This window comes from Scylla paramamosain, chromosome 17 (genome assembly GCF_035594125.1).
Source record: "Scylla paramamosain isolate STU-SP2022 chromosome 17, ASM3559412v1, whole genome shotgun sequence".
Classification (NCBI taxonomy): domain Eukaryota; kingdom Metazoa; phylum Arthropoda; class Malacostraca; order Decapoda; family Portunidae; genus Scylla; species Scylla paramamosain.
In genome coordinates this window covers 17,250,001-17,262,500 of record NC_087167.1, presented here as the reverse complement: position 1 = coordinate 17,262,500, position 12,500 = coordinate 17,250,001, and the positions used below count along the sequence as shown (strand labels likewise).

At 42.2% G+C, this 12,500-nt stretch overlaps 1 protein-coding gene across 3 annotated transcripts in view; it reads left to right on the top strand.

Moving 5' to 3' along the window:
- The window catches only part of LOC135108526 (urea transporter 2-like), a 15,235-nt gene extending 7,443 nt beyond the window's left edge, over nt 1–7,792 (top strand). For all 3 annotated transcript variants that reach the window (XM_064019631.1, XM_064019630.1, XM_064019629.1), the window contains 7 exons: nt 3,749–3,868; nt 4,056–4,213; nt 4,471–4,714; nt 5,150–5,297; nt 6,527–6,715; nt 7,083–7,217; nt 7,609–7,792. In XM_064019631.1, the coding sequence (XP_063875701.1) occupies nt 3,749–3,868; nt 4,056–4,213; nt 4,471–4,714; nt 5,150–5,297; nt 6,527–6,715; nt 7,083–7,087 (864 nt within the window). In that variant the 3' untranslated portion in view covers nt 7,088–7,217; nt 7,609–7,792. The remainder of the gene's footprint in view (nt 1–3,748; nt 3,869–4,055; nt 4,214–4,470; nt 4,715–5,149; nt 5,298–6,526; nt 6,716–7,082; nt 7,218–7,608) is intronic.
- The last annotated feature ends 4,708 nt before the right edge of the window (nt 7,793–12,500 follow it).

The following is a 12,500-nucleotide window of genomic DNA, read 5'->3' as shown; positions in this document are numbered from 1 at the left end:
TATCATCAACAGGAAGATTCTTAAACATCTATCACTTCACAACCTTCTATCTGATCGCCAGTATGGGTTCCATCAAGGCCGCTCTACTGGTGATCTGGCTTTCCTTACTGAGGCTTGGTCATCCTCTTTTAGAGGTTTTGGTGAAACTTTTGCTGTTGCCTTGGACATATCAAAAGCTTTTGATAGAGTCTGGCACAAAGCTTTGATTTCCAAACTATCCTCCTACAGCTTCTATCCTTCTCTCTGTAACTTCATTTCAAGTTTCCTTTCTGACCGTCCAATTGCTGTTGTGCTAGATGGCCACTGTTCTTCTAAATCTATTAACAGTGGTGTTCCTCAGGGTTCTATCTTGTCACCCACTCTCTCTTATTATTCATTAATGATCTTCTAAACCAAACTTCTTGTTCTATCCATTCCTACGCTGATGATACCACCCTGCACTTTTTCACGTCTTTTCATAGACGTCCAATCCTTCAGGAAGTAAACATTTCACGCAGGGAAGCCACAGAACGCTTGACTTCTGATCTTTCTAAAATTTCTGATTGGGACAGAGGAAACTTGGTATTGTTCAATGCCTCAAAAACTCAATTCCTCCATCTATCAACTCGACACAACCTTTCAGACAACTATCCCCTCTTGTTCAATGACACTCAACTGTCACCCTCTTCTACATTGAACATCCTCGGTCTGTCCTTTACTTATAATCTGAACTGGAAACTTCACATCTCATCTTTAGCTAAAACTGCTTCTATGAAGTTAGGTGTTCTGAGACGTCTCCGCCAAATTTTCTCACCCCCCCAGCTGCTAACTCTGTACAAGGGCCTTATCCGTCCATGTATGGAGTATGCTTCACATATCTGGGGGGGTTCCACTCATACTGCTCTTCAAGACAGGGTGGAATCAAAAGCTTTTCGTCTCATCAACTCCTCTCCTCTAACTGACTGACTTCAGCCTCTCTCTCATCGCCACTATGTTGCATCTCTAGCTGTCTTCTACCGCTATTTTCATGCTAACTGCTCTTCTGATTTTGCTAACTGCATGCCTCCCCTCCTCCCGCAGCCTCGCTGCACAAGACATTCTTCTTTCTCTCACCTCTATTCTGTCCACCTCTCTAACGCAAGAGTTAACCAGTATTCTCAATCATTCATCTCTTTCTCTGGTAAACTCTGGAACTCCCTGCCTGCTTCTGTATTTCCACCTTCCTATGACTTGAATTCCTTCAAGAGGGAGGTTTCAAGACACTTAGCCTTCAATTTTTGACTACCGGTTTGGACCCTTTTATGGGACTAGCATTTCAGTGGGCTTTTTTTTTTATTGGATTTTTGTTGCCCTTGGCCAGTGTCCCTCCTACATAAAAAAAAAAAAAGTAGGAGGAGGAGGAGGAGGAGGAAGAGAAGGAGGAGTGTAGGGGGGGAGGAGGAGGAGGAGGAGAAATTTTGCTAACTCGTTTAAAATATAATAGTATTAGTAGTAGTAGCGGTAGTAATACTAGTGATAGTAGTAGTAGTAGTAGTAGTAGTAGTAGTAGCAGCAGCGGTAGTAGTAGGAGGAGGAGGAGGAGGAGGAGTGTAGGGGGGTAGGAGGAAGAGGAGAAATTTTGCTAACTCGTTTAAAAATATAGAAGTATTAGTTGTAGTAGCAGTAGTAATACTAGTGATAGTAGTAGTAGTAGTAGTAGTAGTAGTAGTAGTAGTAGTAGGAGGAGGAGGAGGAGGAGGAAGAGGAGGAAGAGGAGAAGAATTGTAGGGGGAGGAATAAAAGGAGGAAAATTGCTAATTAATTTAAAATAGTAGTAGTAGTAGTAGTAGTAGTAGTAGTAGTAGTAGTAGTAGTAGTAGTAGTAGTAGTAGTAGGAGCAGCAGCAGCAGCAGCAGCAGCAGTAGTAGTAGTAGTAGTAGTAGTAGTAGTAGCAGTAGTAGTAGTAGCAGTATGGGCAGAGGTGGCAGTAGTGGAAGTAGCAGTAGCAGCAGCAATATTAGTAGTAGTTGTTGTAGTAGTTGTAGTAGGAGGAGGAGGAGGAGGAAGAGGAGGAGCAGGAAAAGGAGGTGTTCGAGGGGGGAGAAAGAGGAGGAATATTGCTAACTCATTTAAAATGTAGCATTAGTAGTAGTAGTAGTAGTAGTAGTAGTAGTAGTGGTAGTAATATGGGCAATGGTGGCAGTAGTAGTAGTAGCAGCAGCAGCAGTAGTAGTAGTACTAGTAGTAGTAGTAGTAGTAGTAGTAGTAGTGGGAGGTGGAGGTGGAGGTGGAGGAAGAGGAAGAGGAAGAGGAAGAGGAAGAGGAAAAGGAAGAGGAAGAGGAAGAGGAAGAGGAAGAGGAGAAGGAGGAGGAGGAGAAGGAGGAGGAGGAGGAGGAGGAGGAGGAAGAATAGTAACCGTCCTAACAGTAGCGATGAAGTAGTAGCAGTTGCAGCTTTGAATTGCTGACCAGTGAAATAGTCAGAAACTCATAACAAGTCTCAGATACATATTTCCGTAATACACACGCACACACACACACACACACACACACACACAGAGTGCAAAGTACCACCACCAGCTACTGATCCAGACGACACCACTCACTGACGTGGTTTCAAAGATCACATTAACATGACACTATATAACCTAACCATATACGCAGCGCTGTACTCCTTAACCCTTTCATCCTCCACCATTCCTCATCTTTTCTCATTCATTCCATATTCTCACCTACGTTTGCTATATTATTATTTCCTCGCTCACTTACTATACCCTTCACACAGAGCTGAATACACGTGATCGCTCTTGAATAAACCATATAGGTATCTTGTTTCCACGTGTCGTCCATACTCATAGCTCCATCTGATCTTATTTGAAAGCTCCCTATTGATTCAGTGATGACTGAATCTATTTCAGTCATCTACTGCCCTATTTGAGAGTCTCTCTCTCTCTCTCTCTCTCTCTCTCTCTCTCTCTCTCTCTCTCTCTCTCTCTCTCTCTCTCTCTCTCTCTCTCTCTATCTCTCTCTCTCTCTCTCTCTCTCTCTCTCTCTCTCTCTCTCTCTCTCTCTCAAGTATTCTTTAACATTTCTACGCCTCGATAACTTTTCATAGACTCTACTAGATTATATTATTTTCAAAGTTTGTCTTATGATTCAAATGACGATAACTTAATAAGGATTGTTTTATTAATGAGGAAACAAAATCTCACTGTAAGAATACGCCTAATCATCTTTTTGGCCTTAGAACACATAAGAACGTAAGAAAATAAGGGAAGCCGCAAGGAGCCATCAGGCCTACACGTGGCAATTCCTGAAAGAAACATGTCTGCTTATTTCCACTTACCATCCTTATCTATAAATTCGTCTATTCTTTTTTTTTTTTTAACTCCCAAACCACTCAGCACTAACAACCTGATTAGTGAGTCTATTCCACTTATCAACCATTCTAAAATAAACCTGAGGAGAGAACAAAACATTTAAGAACAGTAGCCGATATAACAGGCAAGAGTTTTTAGGACAATATTCTGAAACACATTTACGCCGCACTTCTAATATTCTCAAAAGGCTGTAGTGGAAGTTATGCGAGTTTTTAAGAGTGTTTTGATGGCTCTAGTGACAGATAAACATGATTTCTACATTAATAATAGGAGAAACACTTGTGAGAACTTGCATAATAATCTCTTTGGCCTTTGAAAATAGTCATGGTGAGAGAGCAGAGTTTCTAAATATGGATTTTATACGTAAAGAGAAATGTCATTGAAATTCTCTGTCCCTTTGCCTCACTCAGGTGGTTTTCGTAAACAACCCCCTGTCCGGCTTCCTCATCCTTATTGGTCTGTTCCTAGCTGACGTCACGGTAGGAGGCGCCACTGTGTTCTGCATCATCATCGCCTTCTTTGTAGCCAAGGTAACAAGTCAGTTTTTAGTAGGTAGACGCTGTCATTGTCAAAGGAGGAGGAGGAGGAGGAGAAGGAAAAGGAGAAAAAAATAAGAAATATACTGAATAGAATTATCTCTCTCTCTCTCTCTCTCTCTCTCTCTCTCTCTCTCTCTCTCTCTCTCTCTCTCTCTCTCTCTCTCTCTCTCTCTCTCAGGTACTACTAGATCTCCCAGACGGCCAGATTTCAGCGGGTCTGCCTCTCTTCAGTCCTGTGCTGGTTGGGTCAGTCACGGCTTCCCTCTTCACGCCTTTCTTCAACTCCCCGATCACTCCTGCTGTGTGGGGCTACATGGGGGTCGCTGCGGTGTTCAGGTGACACACACATACACACACACAAGACAAGACTAGGTGAATATAGATACGGAGACTGACCACACGACTTTAGCTCAGGTATTACACACACACACACACACACACACACAAGTAACATATTTAAACAATTATACACACATTCATATACTAGATAATTTGCGCACAACAACAACAACAACAACAACAACAACAACAGCAGCAGCAGCAACTACTACTACTACTACTACTACTACTACTACATGTTCCCATTCTCCCAGCGTGTGTGTGTTCGCTGGCCTGAGCCATCTTCTCGCTTCACACAACCTGCCAGCCTACACCTTGCCCTTCAACATTGCCACCTCCCTCATCTTCTTAGGCATGAGGGGAGCAGGGTATGGGGCAAGTCCTACCGTTGATACAGCCACTGACCTGCCGCCGGCCACAGATTCCCCTGCTTTTGATGGCTTGGAAAATGCAAGCCTTGTAACACCCGATGACTTGGTTCACGTGGAGTGGGATAAGGTGAGAGAGAGAGAGAGAGAGAGAGAGAGAGAGAGAGAGAGAGAGAGAGAGAGAGAGAGAGAGAGAGAGAGAGAGAGAGAGAGAGAGAGAGAGAGAGATTACGTGAGAGGAACAACAGAAGGTCTAAAAAAAAAAAAAGGCATACTAAAAGTGCCATTCCCGAGAGAGCGTGGTCAAAATGGTTATTCAGAAAGTGTCTTGAAATCACTCTTCCGATATAGTTCAAGTCAAAGGCAGGAGGAAATACCGAAGCAGGCAGGAAGTTCCAGAAATTACCAATAAAGAGAACTGAACGAATTGAAAGGAATATGTGTGTGTGTGTGTGTGTGTGTGTGTTCACAGAGTTAACTTTACAGCTATAGATAAACAGGTGTGGCTCAGACGGATGTCACTTGGCTTGTCTCCGTGTATAGGTGTGCCTTGGGTGTGCTACAGGTGTGCTTGGGGATGCTGCTGTCCAGCGGGCAGGTGTGGGCGGTAGAGAGCGTGGCGTGCTCCGCGTTAGTGGGCGTTGCAATGCTGCTGTTCTCGCCTCTGCTTACTGCTGCCTGCTTCGTGGGAGGAGCAATCGGCACTCTCACTGGTAAGCTCTCTCTCTCTCTCTCTCTCTCTCTCTCTCTCTCTCTCTCTCTCTCTCTCTCTCTCTCTCTCTCTCTCTACAAGTATATATATATATATATATATATATATATATATATATATATATATATATATATATATATATATATATATATATATATATATATATATATATATATATATATATATATATATATATATATATATATATATATATATATATATATATATATAAGACGAAAAGCTTTTGATTCCACCTTGTCTAAAAATAACAGTATGCATGGAACCCTCCCATACATGTGTTTCTTCCAGATTTGTGTAATAGTACTAGTATCATCTAATAGCGCCCGCGTGGGTGTGTGTGTGTGTGTGTGTGTGTGTGTGTGTGTGTGTGTGTGTGTGTGTGTGTGTGCGTGCGCGCGCGTGAGTGTGTGTGTGTGTGCGCGCGCGCGCGCGTGAGTGTGTGTGTGTGTGTGTGTGTGTGTGTGTGTGTGTGTGTGTGTGTGTGTGTGTGTGTGTGTGCGTGCGCGCGTGCGTGTGTGTGTATTTACCTAGTTGTATTTACTTAGTTGTGCTTTATGGGAAAAGACTGTTTCCATACATCAATTACTTCTATATGGGAAACTATACTTTTTGACTTCTCTTCTACAAGCACTCCTCTTCAGCCTCTTTCCATGTCCATGTCCACCTCCTCTATTTCCTCATATGCTTTATGTGTATGTGTGTGTGTGTGTGTGTGTGTGTGTGTATTTAAGATTCCGAGTGCGTATATCTCAAGACCACTGTTGTGCCTCATATGTATGTAGTTGCGTATATTTGTGTCCTCTTCTGTGCGTGTGTGTGCACATTTTCTGAATGTGCATTGGATAAGCCATTAGTATTGTGTGTGTGTGTGTGTGTGTGTGTGTGTGTGTGTGTTGACAGGAGTGAGTCAAGCTCGATATATCTCATCTCTCTCTCTCTCTCTCTCTCTCTCTCTCTCTCTCTCTCTCTCTCTCTCTCTCTCTCTCTCTCTAACCAAATTATATCTGAGCTAATTTAGGTATACTGTTCGAGTGCGCGCGCGCACGTGAGAGAGAGAGAGAGAGGAGAGAGAGAGAGAGGAGAGAGAGAGAGAGAGAGAGAGAGAGAGAGAGAGAGAGAGCGGGGTTTGATTACATACAAAGTGTCCACGTAAACATGCATGCATTTTCACTGTCAAAATCTTCACGAGTGGATGTTTTTTTTTTTCAGCACTGGTGGTGTCTGAGGGACCCTACGCGGCCAGCCTACGCAGGGTGTGTGGGGATACAATGGGTTCCTGGCTGGCGGGGGCTATGTTGTTCTTTGTTGTAGCGAGTCCCCGCGTGCTGGTCCTAGCTGTCGGTCAACGCCTTGCTCGCTACTTTCATCCAAGCAGCTGTAGTACCTGTATTTGGACAGGTAAGCCAAGTACAGTACATTGTTAAAGTTTTTCTTTATTCAGGCTAAGTTGTAATTCTGGTTGTCATCGATACGTTCCTTGCTACTTTGATCCGAGCCACTCTAGCACCCGTATTTGGACAAGTAAACTACGTTACATAATATACTACATAATATAATAGTACATAGTGTAAGTGTATTTTATTCTTCAGTAAGGCAAGTTCCTGTGTTTCTCTGGCCACCACCACCACCAATCCTACTACTACTACTACTACTACTACTACTACTACTACTACTACTACTACTACTACTACTACTACTACTACTACCACTACTACTACTACTACTATTACTACTATTACTACTACTAATGTCCACATGTCCACAGAATAACCTGCCAGTCTTCACATTCCCATTCTGCCTTGCCTCTCTCCTCCTCCTCGCTGCGGTGTCGTCCTCCTCCTCCTTCCATCGAGTCGCCTCTCCTTCCTTCCCTGAGAACCATCTCCTCCAACACCACCAGGTAAGCACGCTCTCTCTCTCTCTCTCTCTCTCTCTCTCTCTCTCTCTCTCTCTCTCTCTCTCTCTCTCTCTCTCTCTCTAAATCCCATGTTATTTTTATACTAATACTATTATAAATTTATATATCTATTAATCTGTTATCATATATGTAATTATTATCACTATTATTATGATTTATATCATTATTATGTTACTACTACTACTACTACTACTACTACTACTACCACCACCACCACCACTACTATAACTACTACTGCTACTACTGCTACTACTACTACTACTACTACTACTACTACTACTACTACTACTACTACTACTACTACTACTACTACTACTACTGCTACTACTGCTGACTGCTAGTACAACTACTACTTTTGTTTTCTACCACGCAGGAATCATCCGCAAGTGCATAAGCGAGGGAGAAAAGAGGAGACATCTGCTGCCATGATAGCCTGATGCACCTCAGAGAGAAACCCTTTCGCTGCAATTTGACACATATTTCCTTAATTACAAACAACTCTTTCATGTTCTACAGCCACATCGAAACATTGTACTACTTAGAAATTGCAAAATCTAGTCTTTGTTTTTATACCTTTCTTTCTTGTAGACGGTTATAAAAATTCCATTAATTGCTTTCAGTCCTGTGAATTTGTTGCAGATCGCAGTCAAATGGTTAATCTTTAATGGAACCCTCGCGTGGGTCGCCAGAGGAATTAACCTCACGACAAGTAAACAGGATCCGGTAGAGCCAGAGCTAATAGTAGTAGTAGTAGTACTAAGTATTATTATCAGAAGTACGCAGTAGTAGTAAAATTAATTCCAGATTTTGAGAAATATAGGCTTCTCGCACATACCTGGCTATAGGTAGAGCTTTAAGGTTTTCTTCATGACAAGTGGCTCACCACGTGGGACTACACTGGCATGTTAACACTCTGAAGTTCAGACTAAATTCACATCTAGACATTGACGGAGAAGCTATGAGAAGCATAGTGTATCTTGTGAGCCTGACCCTGACCCGCCCTACCCTTCTCTCTCTCTCTCTCTCTCTCTCTCTCTCTCTCTCTCTCTCTCTCTCTCTCTCTCTCTCTCTCTCTCTCTCTCTCTCTCTCTCTCTCTCTCTCTAAGAGAGAGAGAGAGGAGAGAGAGAGAGAGAGAGAGAGACCCTGACCCTGACCCGCCCTACCCTTCTCTCTCTCTCTCTCTCTCTCTCTCTTTCTCTCTCTCTCTCTCTCTCTCTCTCTCTCTCTCTCTCTCTCTAAGAGAGAGAGAGAGAGAGAGAGAGAGAGAGAGAGAGAGAGAGAGAGAGAGAGAGAGAGAGAGAGAGAGAGAGAGAAGGGTAGGGCGGGTCAGGGTCAGGCTCACAAGATACACTATGCTTCTCATAGCTTCTCCGTCAATGTCTAGATGTGAGAGATGTCAATGTCTGAGAGAGAGAGAGAGAGAGAGAGAGAGAGAGAGAGAGAGAGAGAGAGAGAGAGAGAGAGAGAGAGAGAGAGAGAGAGAGAGAGAGAGAGACTTCCAGAGTTTACCATAGAAGAGAATAAATGACAGAATACTGGTTAATTCTTGCATTTAGAAAGGTGGACAGAATAGGAGTAAGAGAAAGGATAAAAATCGTGTGCAGCGAAGCCGCTGGAGGAGGGGAGACATCTAGTTATCAAGATCAGAAGAGCAGTTAGTTGGAAAATAGCGGTAGATAGCAATAGATGCAACAATGCGGCGATGAGAGAGAAGCTGAAGACAGTCAGTTAGATGAGAGTTGATAAGACGAAAAAAATACTTTGATTCCACCCTGTCTATAAGAGCGGTATGAATGAACCCCCGCCAGACATGTGAACCATACTCCATACATAGACGTGTAAGGCCCATGTACAGAGCTGAAAAACTGGTGAGAAAACTTTTGGAGACGACTCAGAACATCTAACTTCATAGAAGCTGTTTAGCTAAAGATGTTCAGTGTAGAAGTTGGTGAACAGTTGAGTGTCACTTACGAAGAGGGAATAGTTATCTCGTAGCTTGTGCCGAGTTGATAGGTGGAGGAATTGAGTTTTTGAGGCATTGATCAATACTAAGTTTGTTCTGCCCCATTCAGAAATTTTAGAGAGATCAGAAGTCAGGCGTTCTGCAGCTTCTCACCGTGAACTGTATAATTCCTAAAGGGTTGGACGTTTATTAAAATACGAAAAATATAGGGTGGTATCACCAACGTAGGAGTGGATAGGACAAGTAGTTTAGGAAATCATGTCCTATCCACTCCTACGTTGGTGATACCACCCTACACTTTTCGTATTTTAATAGACGTCCAACCCTTTAGGAATTAAACAGCTCACGCTGAGAAGCTGCAGAACGCCTGACTTCTGACACGTTGAGGGCCATGAAACACACACACACACACACACACACACACACACACACACACACACACACACACAGCTATGCATACTTTTAAAGAATGAAACATATATAGCTCAACTCTTCCCTCAAACCTTTGCTAAAAACTCTTTGAATGATGACTCGGGGTTTGTTCCTGTCCACCCTCCGATTACTTCGTGCTACCCATTAAGATCCTTCGCAGTGATGTTTTCCATGGTTCGCTGGCATTAATCTTCGGAAGGCTTATGGACCTGATGGGGTTCCTCGTATTGTTCTCTGAAAGTGTGCCTCCGTGCATACGCCTTTCCTATTGTTTTAATTTCCTGCCTCTCTAAAGTTTGTGAATCTATCCGCAACAGGAAGATTCTTAAACGTCTATCACTTCACAACCTTCTATATACTGGTGATCTTCTGGCTTTCCTTACTGGGTCTTGGTCAGCCTCTTAGGGATTTTTATGAAACTTTTGCTGTTGCCTTAGACATATCAAAAGCTTTTGATGGAATCTTGCACAAAGCTTTGATTTACAAACTACCCTCTTACGTCTTTTATCTTCCTCTCTGTAGCTTCATCTCAAGTTTCCTTTCTGACCGTTCTATTGGTGCTGTGGTAGACGGTTACTGTTCTTCTAGGTCTAATATCAGTGGTGTTCCTCATGGTTCTGTCCTATCACCCACTCTCTTCCTATTATTCGTCAAAGTAGTTTAGAAGATCATTGACGAACAAATAGATAAATACAACTATAACATCCGCAAGGAGATAAATACAACCACAACAACAACAACTACTACTACTGCTGCTGCTGCCGCTGCTGCTGCTGCTGCTACTACTACTACTACTGCTACTACTACTACTACTACTACTACTACTACTACTACTACTACTACTACTACTACTACTACGTCTCGTAATACTACTATTACCTGTATAGCATTACGAAGTATTAAGTTGACATCCTGTTCATTGTTTAAGTTGGTGCGTGGAAAGCATTTTGTCAGCTCATGGGAGTAACGTTCTTGAGATTCTGTTAATCTTCACTGTTGATAGCGCAATTCCGTAAACTTTTACATAGTCACTCGGTCGTGTTCTCTACTGTTTTTTTTTTTTTTTCTTTTTTTTTAAGATTTTGTTAGTGCGGTTTCCGTAGACTTTTACAAAGTTGCTGTGATAACTTTCTACAGAAAACGTCAGTGTTTTAATGATAATTTAAACAATTTACCTTTATTTTTTTTTATTGTTATTTTTTTTTCAGGGGGTCTGGCAAATGTTATTTGTTTGTCCTTTACCTGGTAGTAATAACTTATAAGTAAGAATAACATACAAATATAAAAAAAAAATAACATAAGGAATACCAAAAATAGTGGCACTGGGACTGATTACTATACACAGTAAGGCAGGACACAATAAATAACACATAACCAAAACCACATATAATAACAAAAAAAAATAAAAAAATAAAATAATAATAATAATAATAATGGCAAATAAACAATAAACAAGCCAGGAAGACACTAACATATTCATTGCGAGGCCAGAAATGTTTATTGATTCAAGGCTAAAAAATGTGGCTAAATCTGGCCAATAGCAAGCTATCTCCCTCCTGTTTCTGAGGAACACCCTCACTTATGAACTGCTACTGGCACGCCCTTCCCAGCTTGGCCGTGTACTCGTATATACAATATATATCCCCCTCTCCCGTTCCTAAGGAATAAACAAAACACCCTTACTTATGGACTGCTAGTAGTCCATAAGTAAGGGTGTTGTTCCTCAGGAAATGGAAGGGGATGGATATACACGGCCAAGCTGGCAGGGGCGTGCCAATAGCAGTTCATAAGTGAGGGTGTTCCTCAGAAACAGGAGGATATACAAGGCCAGGCTGGGAGAGGGGTGTACGCTAGTGGGGATGCGAAATACTGGCCCATTCATAAATATTGTGGTGTCTTTGGCAAGATCAGCGAGAAAAATATTTTGCGTTTTCCGATATTGCTTGACTGAAATTAATTTGATTTGTTTATATACGTTTGGCTTCGTATTTTTTGGCTTATTATTTAAAAATAATTGAACCTGAGATATTCATACCATAGCCTAAAATGCCTAAAGATTCTTAAAATCAAACCAAAAACCAGATTGGGAGTATGGTGGGTTAACTAGGTGATTGAAAGCACAATTATAAGGCTTAAAAGGAGTATTTTTGCTGATTACTTGAATTAAATCAATATTCAGCAACCTCTCCAAATATTCGGTCACCCACCATACAACCCATCAGGAGCCTCACGCATCAGCATTGCACTAGTTGGTATGGAATGAGCGCCACCACGTTGTACCCTGTAGTAACGCTTAGGGCCTAACGCTGCTGTCAATGCCTCCGCATGGATGCCCCCACCACCACCCATTCTTGGCATAGGACGGTAGGTGGCGCTACTGCCTACCTCGCCTATCACCAAGGAGCGTAAAAAATTTATATCCTTGTCTCTCACAATCACTTGATACTAGCAGAGAGAGAGAGAGAGAGAGAGAGAGAGAGAGAGAGAGAGAGAGAGAGAGAGAGAGAGAGAGAGAGAGAGAGAGAGATATGGGAAGCGATATGAAGTGATAACTGTCTAAAAGAAATTAAGTACAGTCGTTGAAGCAGAAAATAGACGCCCAATAACGCTCTAAAAGCACCATTTAACTATCAGGTGGTCTTTCTATCTATCTATTTATATACAACAGAGATCCCTTCAAATAGTTTCATCACACTGTTAGGACAATAACGCAAGAGGTATCGTGCCCCAACTTCTTTCGCTCTATTCCTTACAGCCTCTTCTTCCAATACACAGAAAACACGGCTGCTGTACTTTTCCACCCCAGTCATGAGTGTTTAGTCAGCCTTCAACCTCCTCCCACTGGAAAACGAGTAAAAGAGCAAAAGGA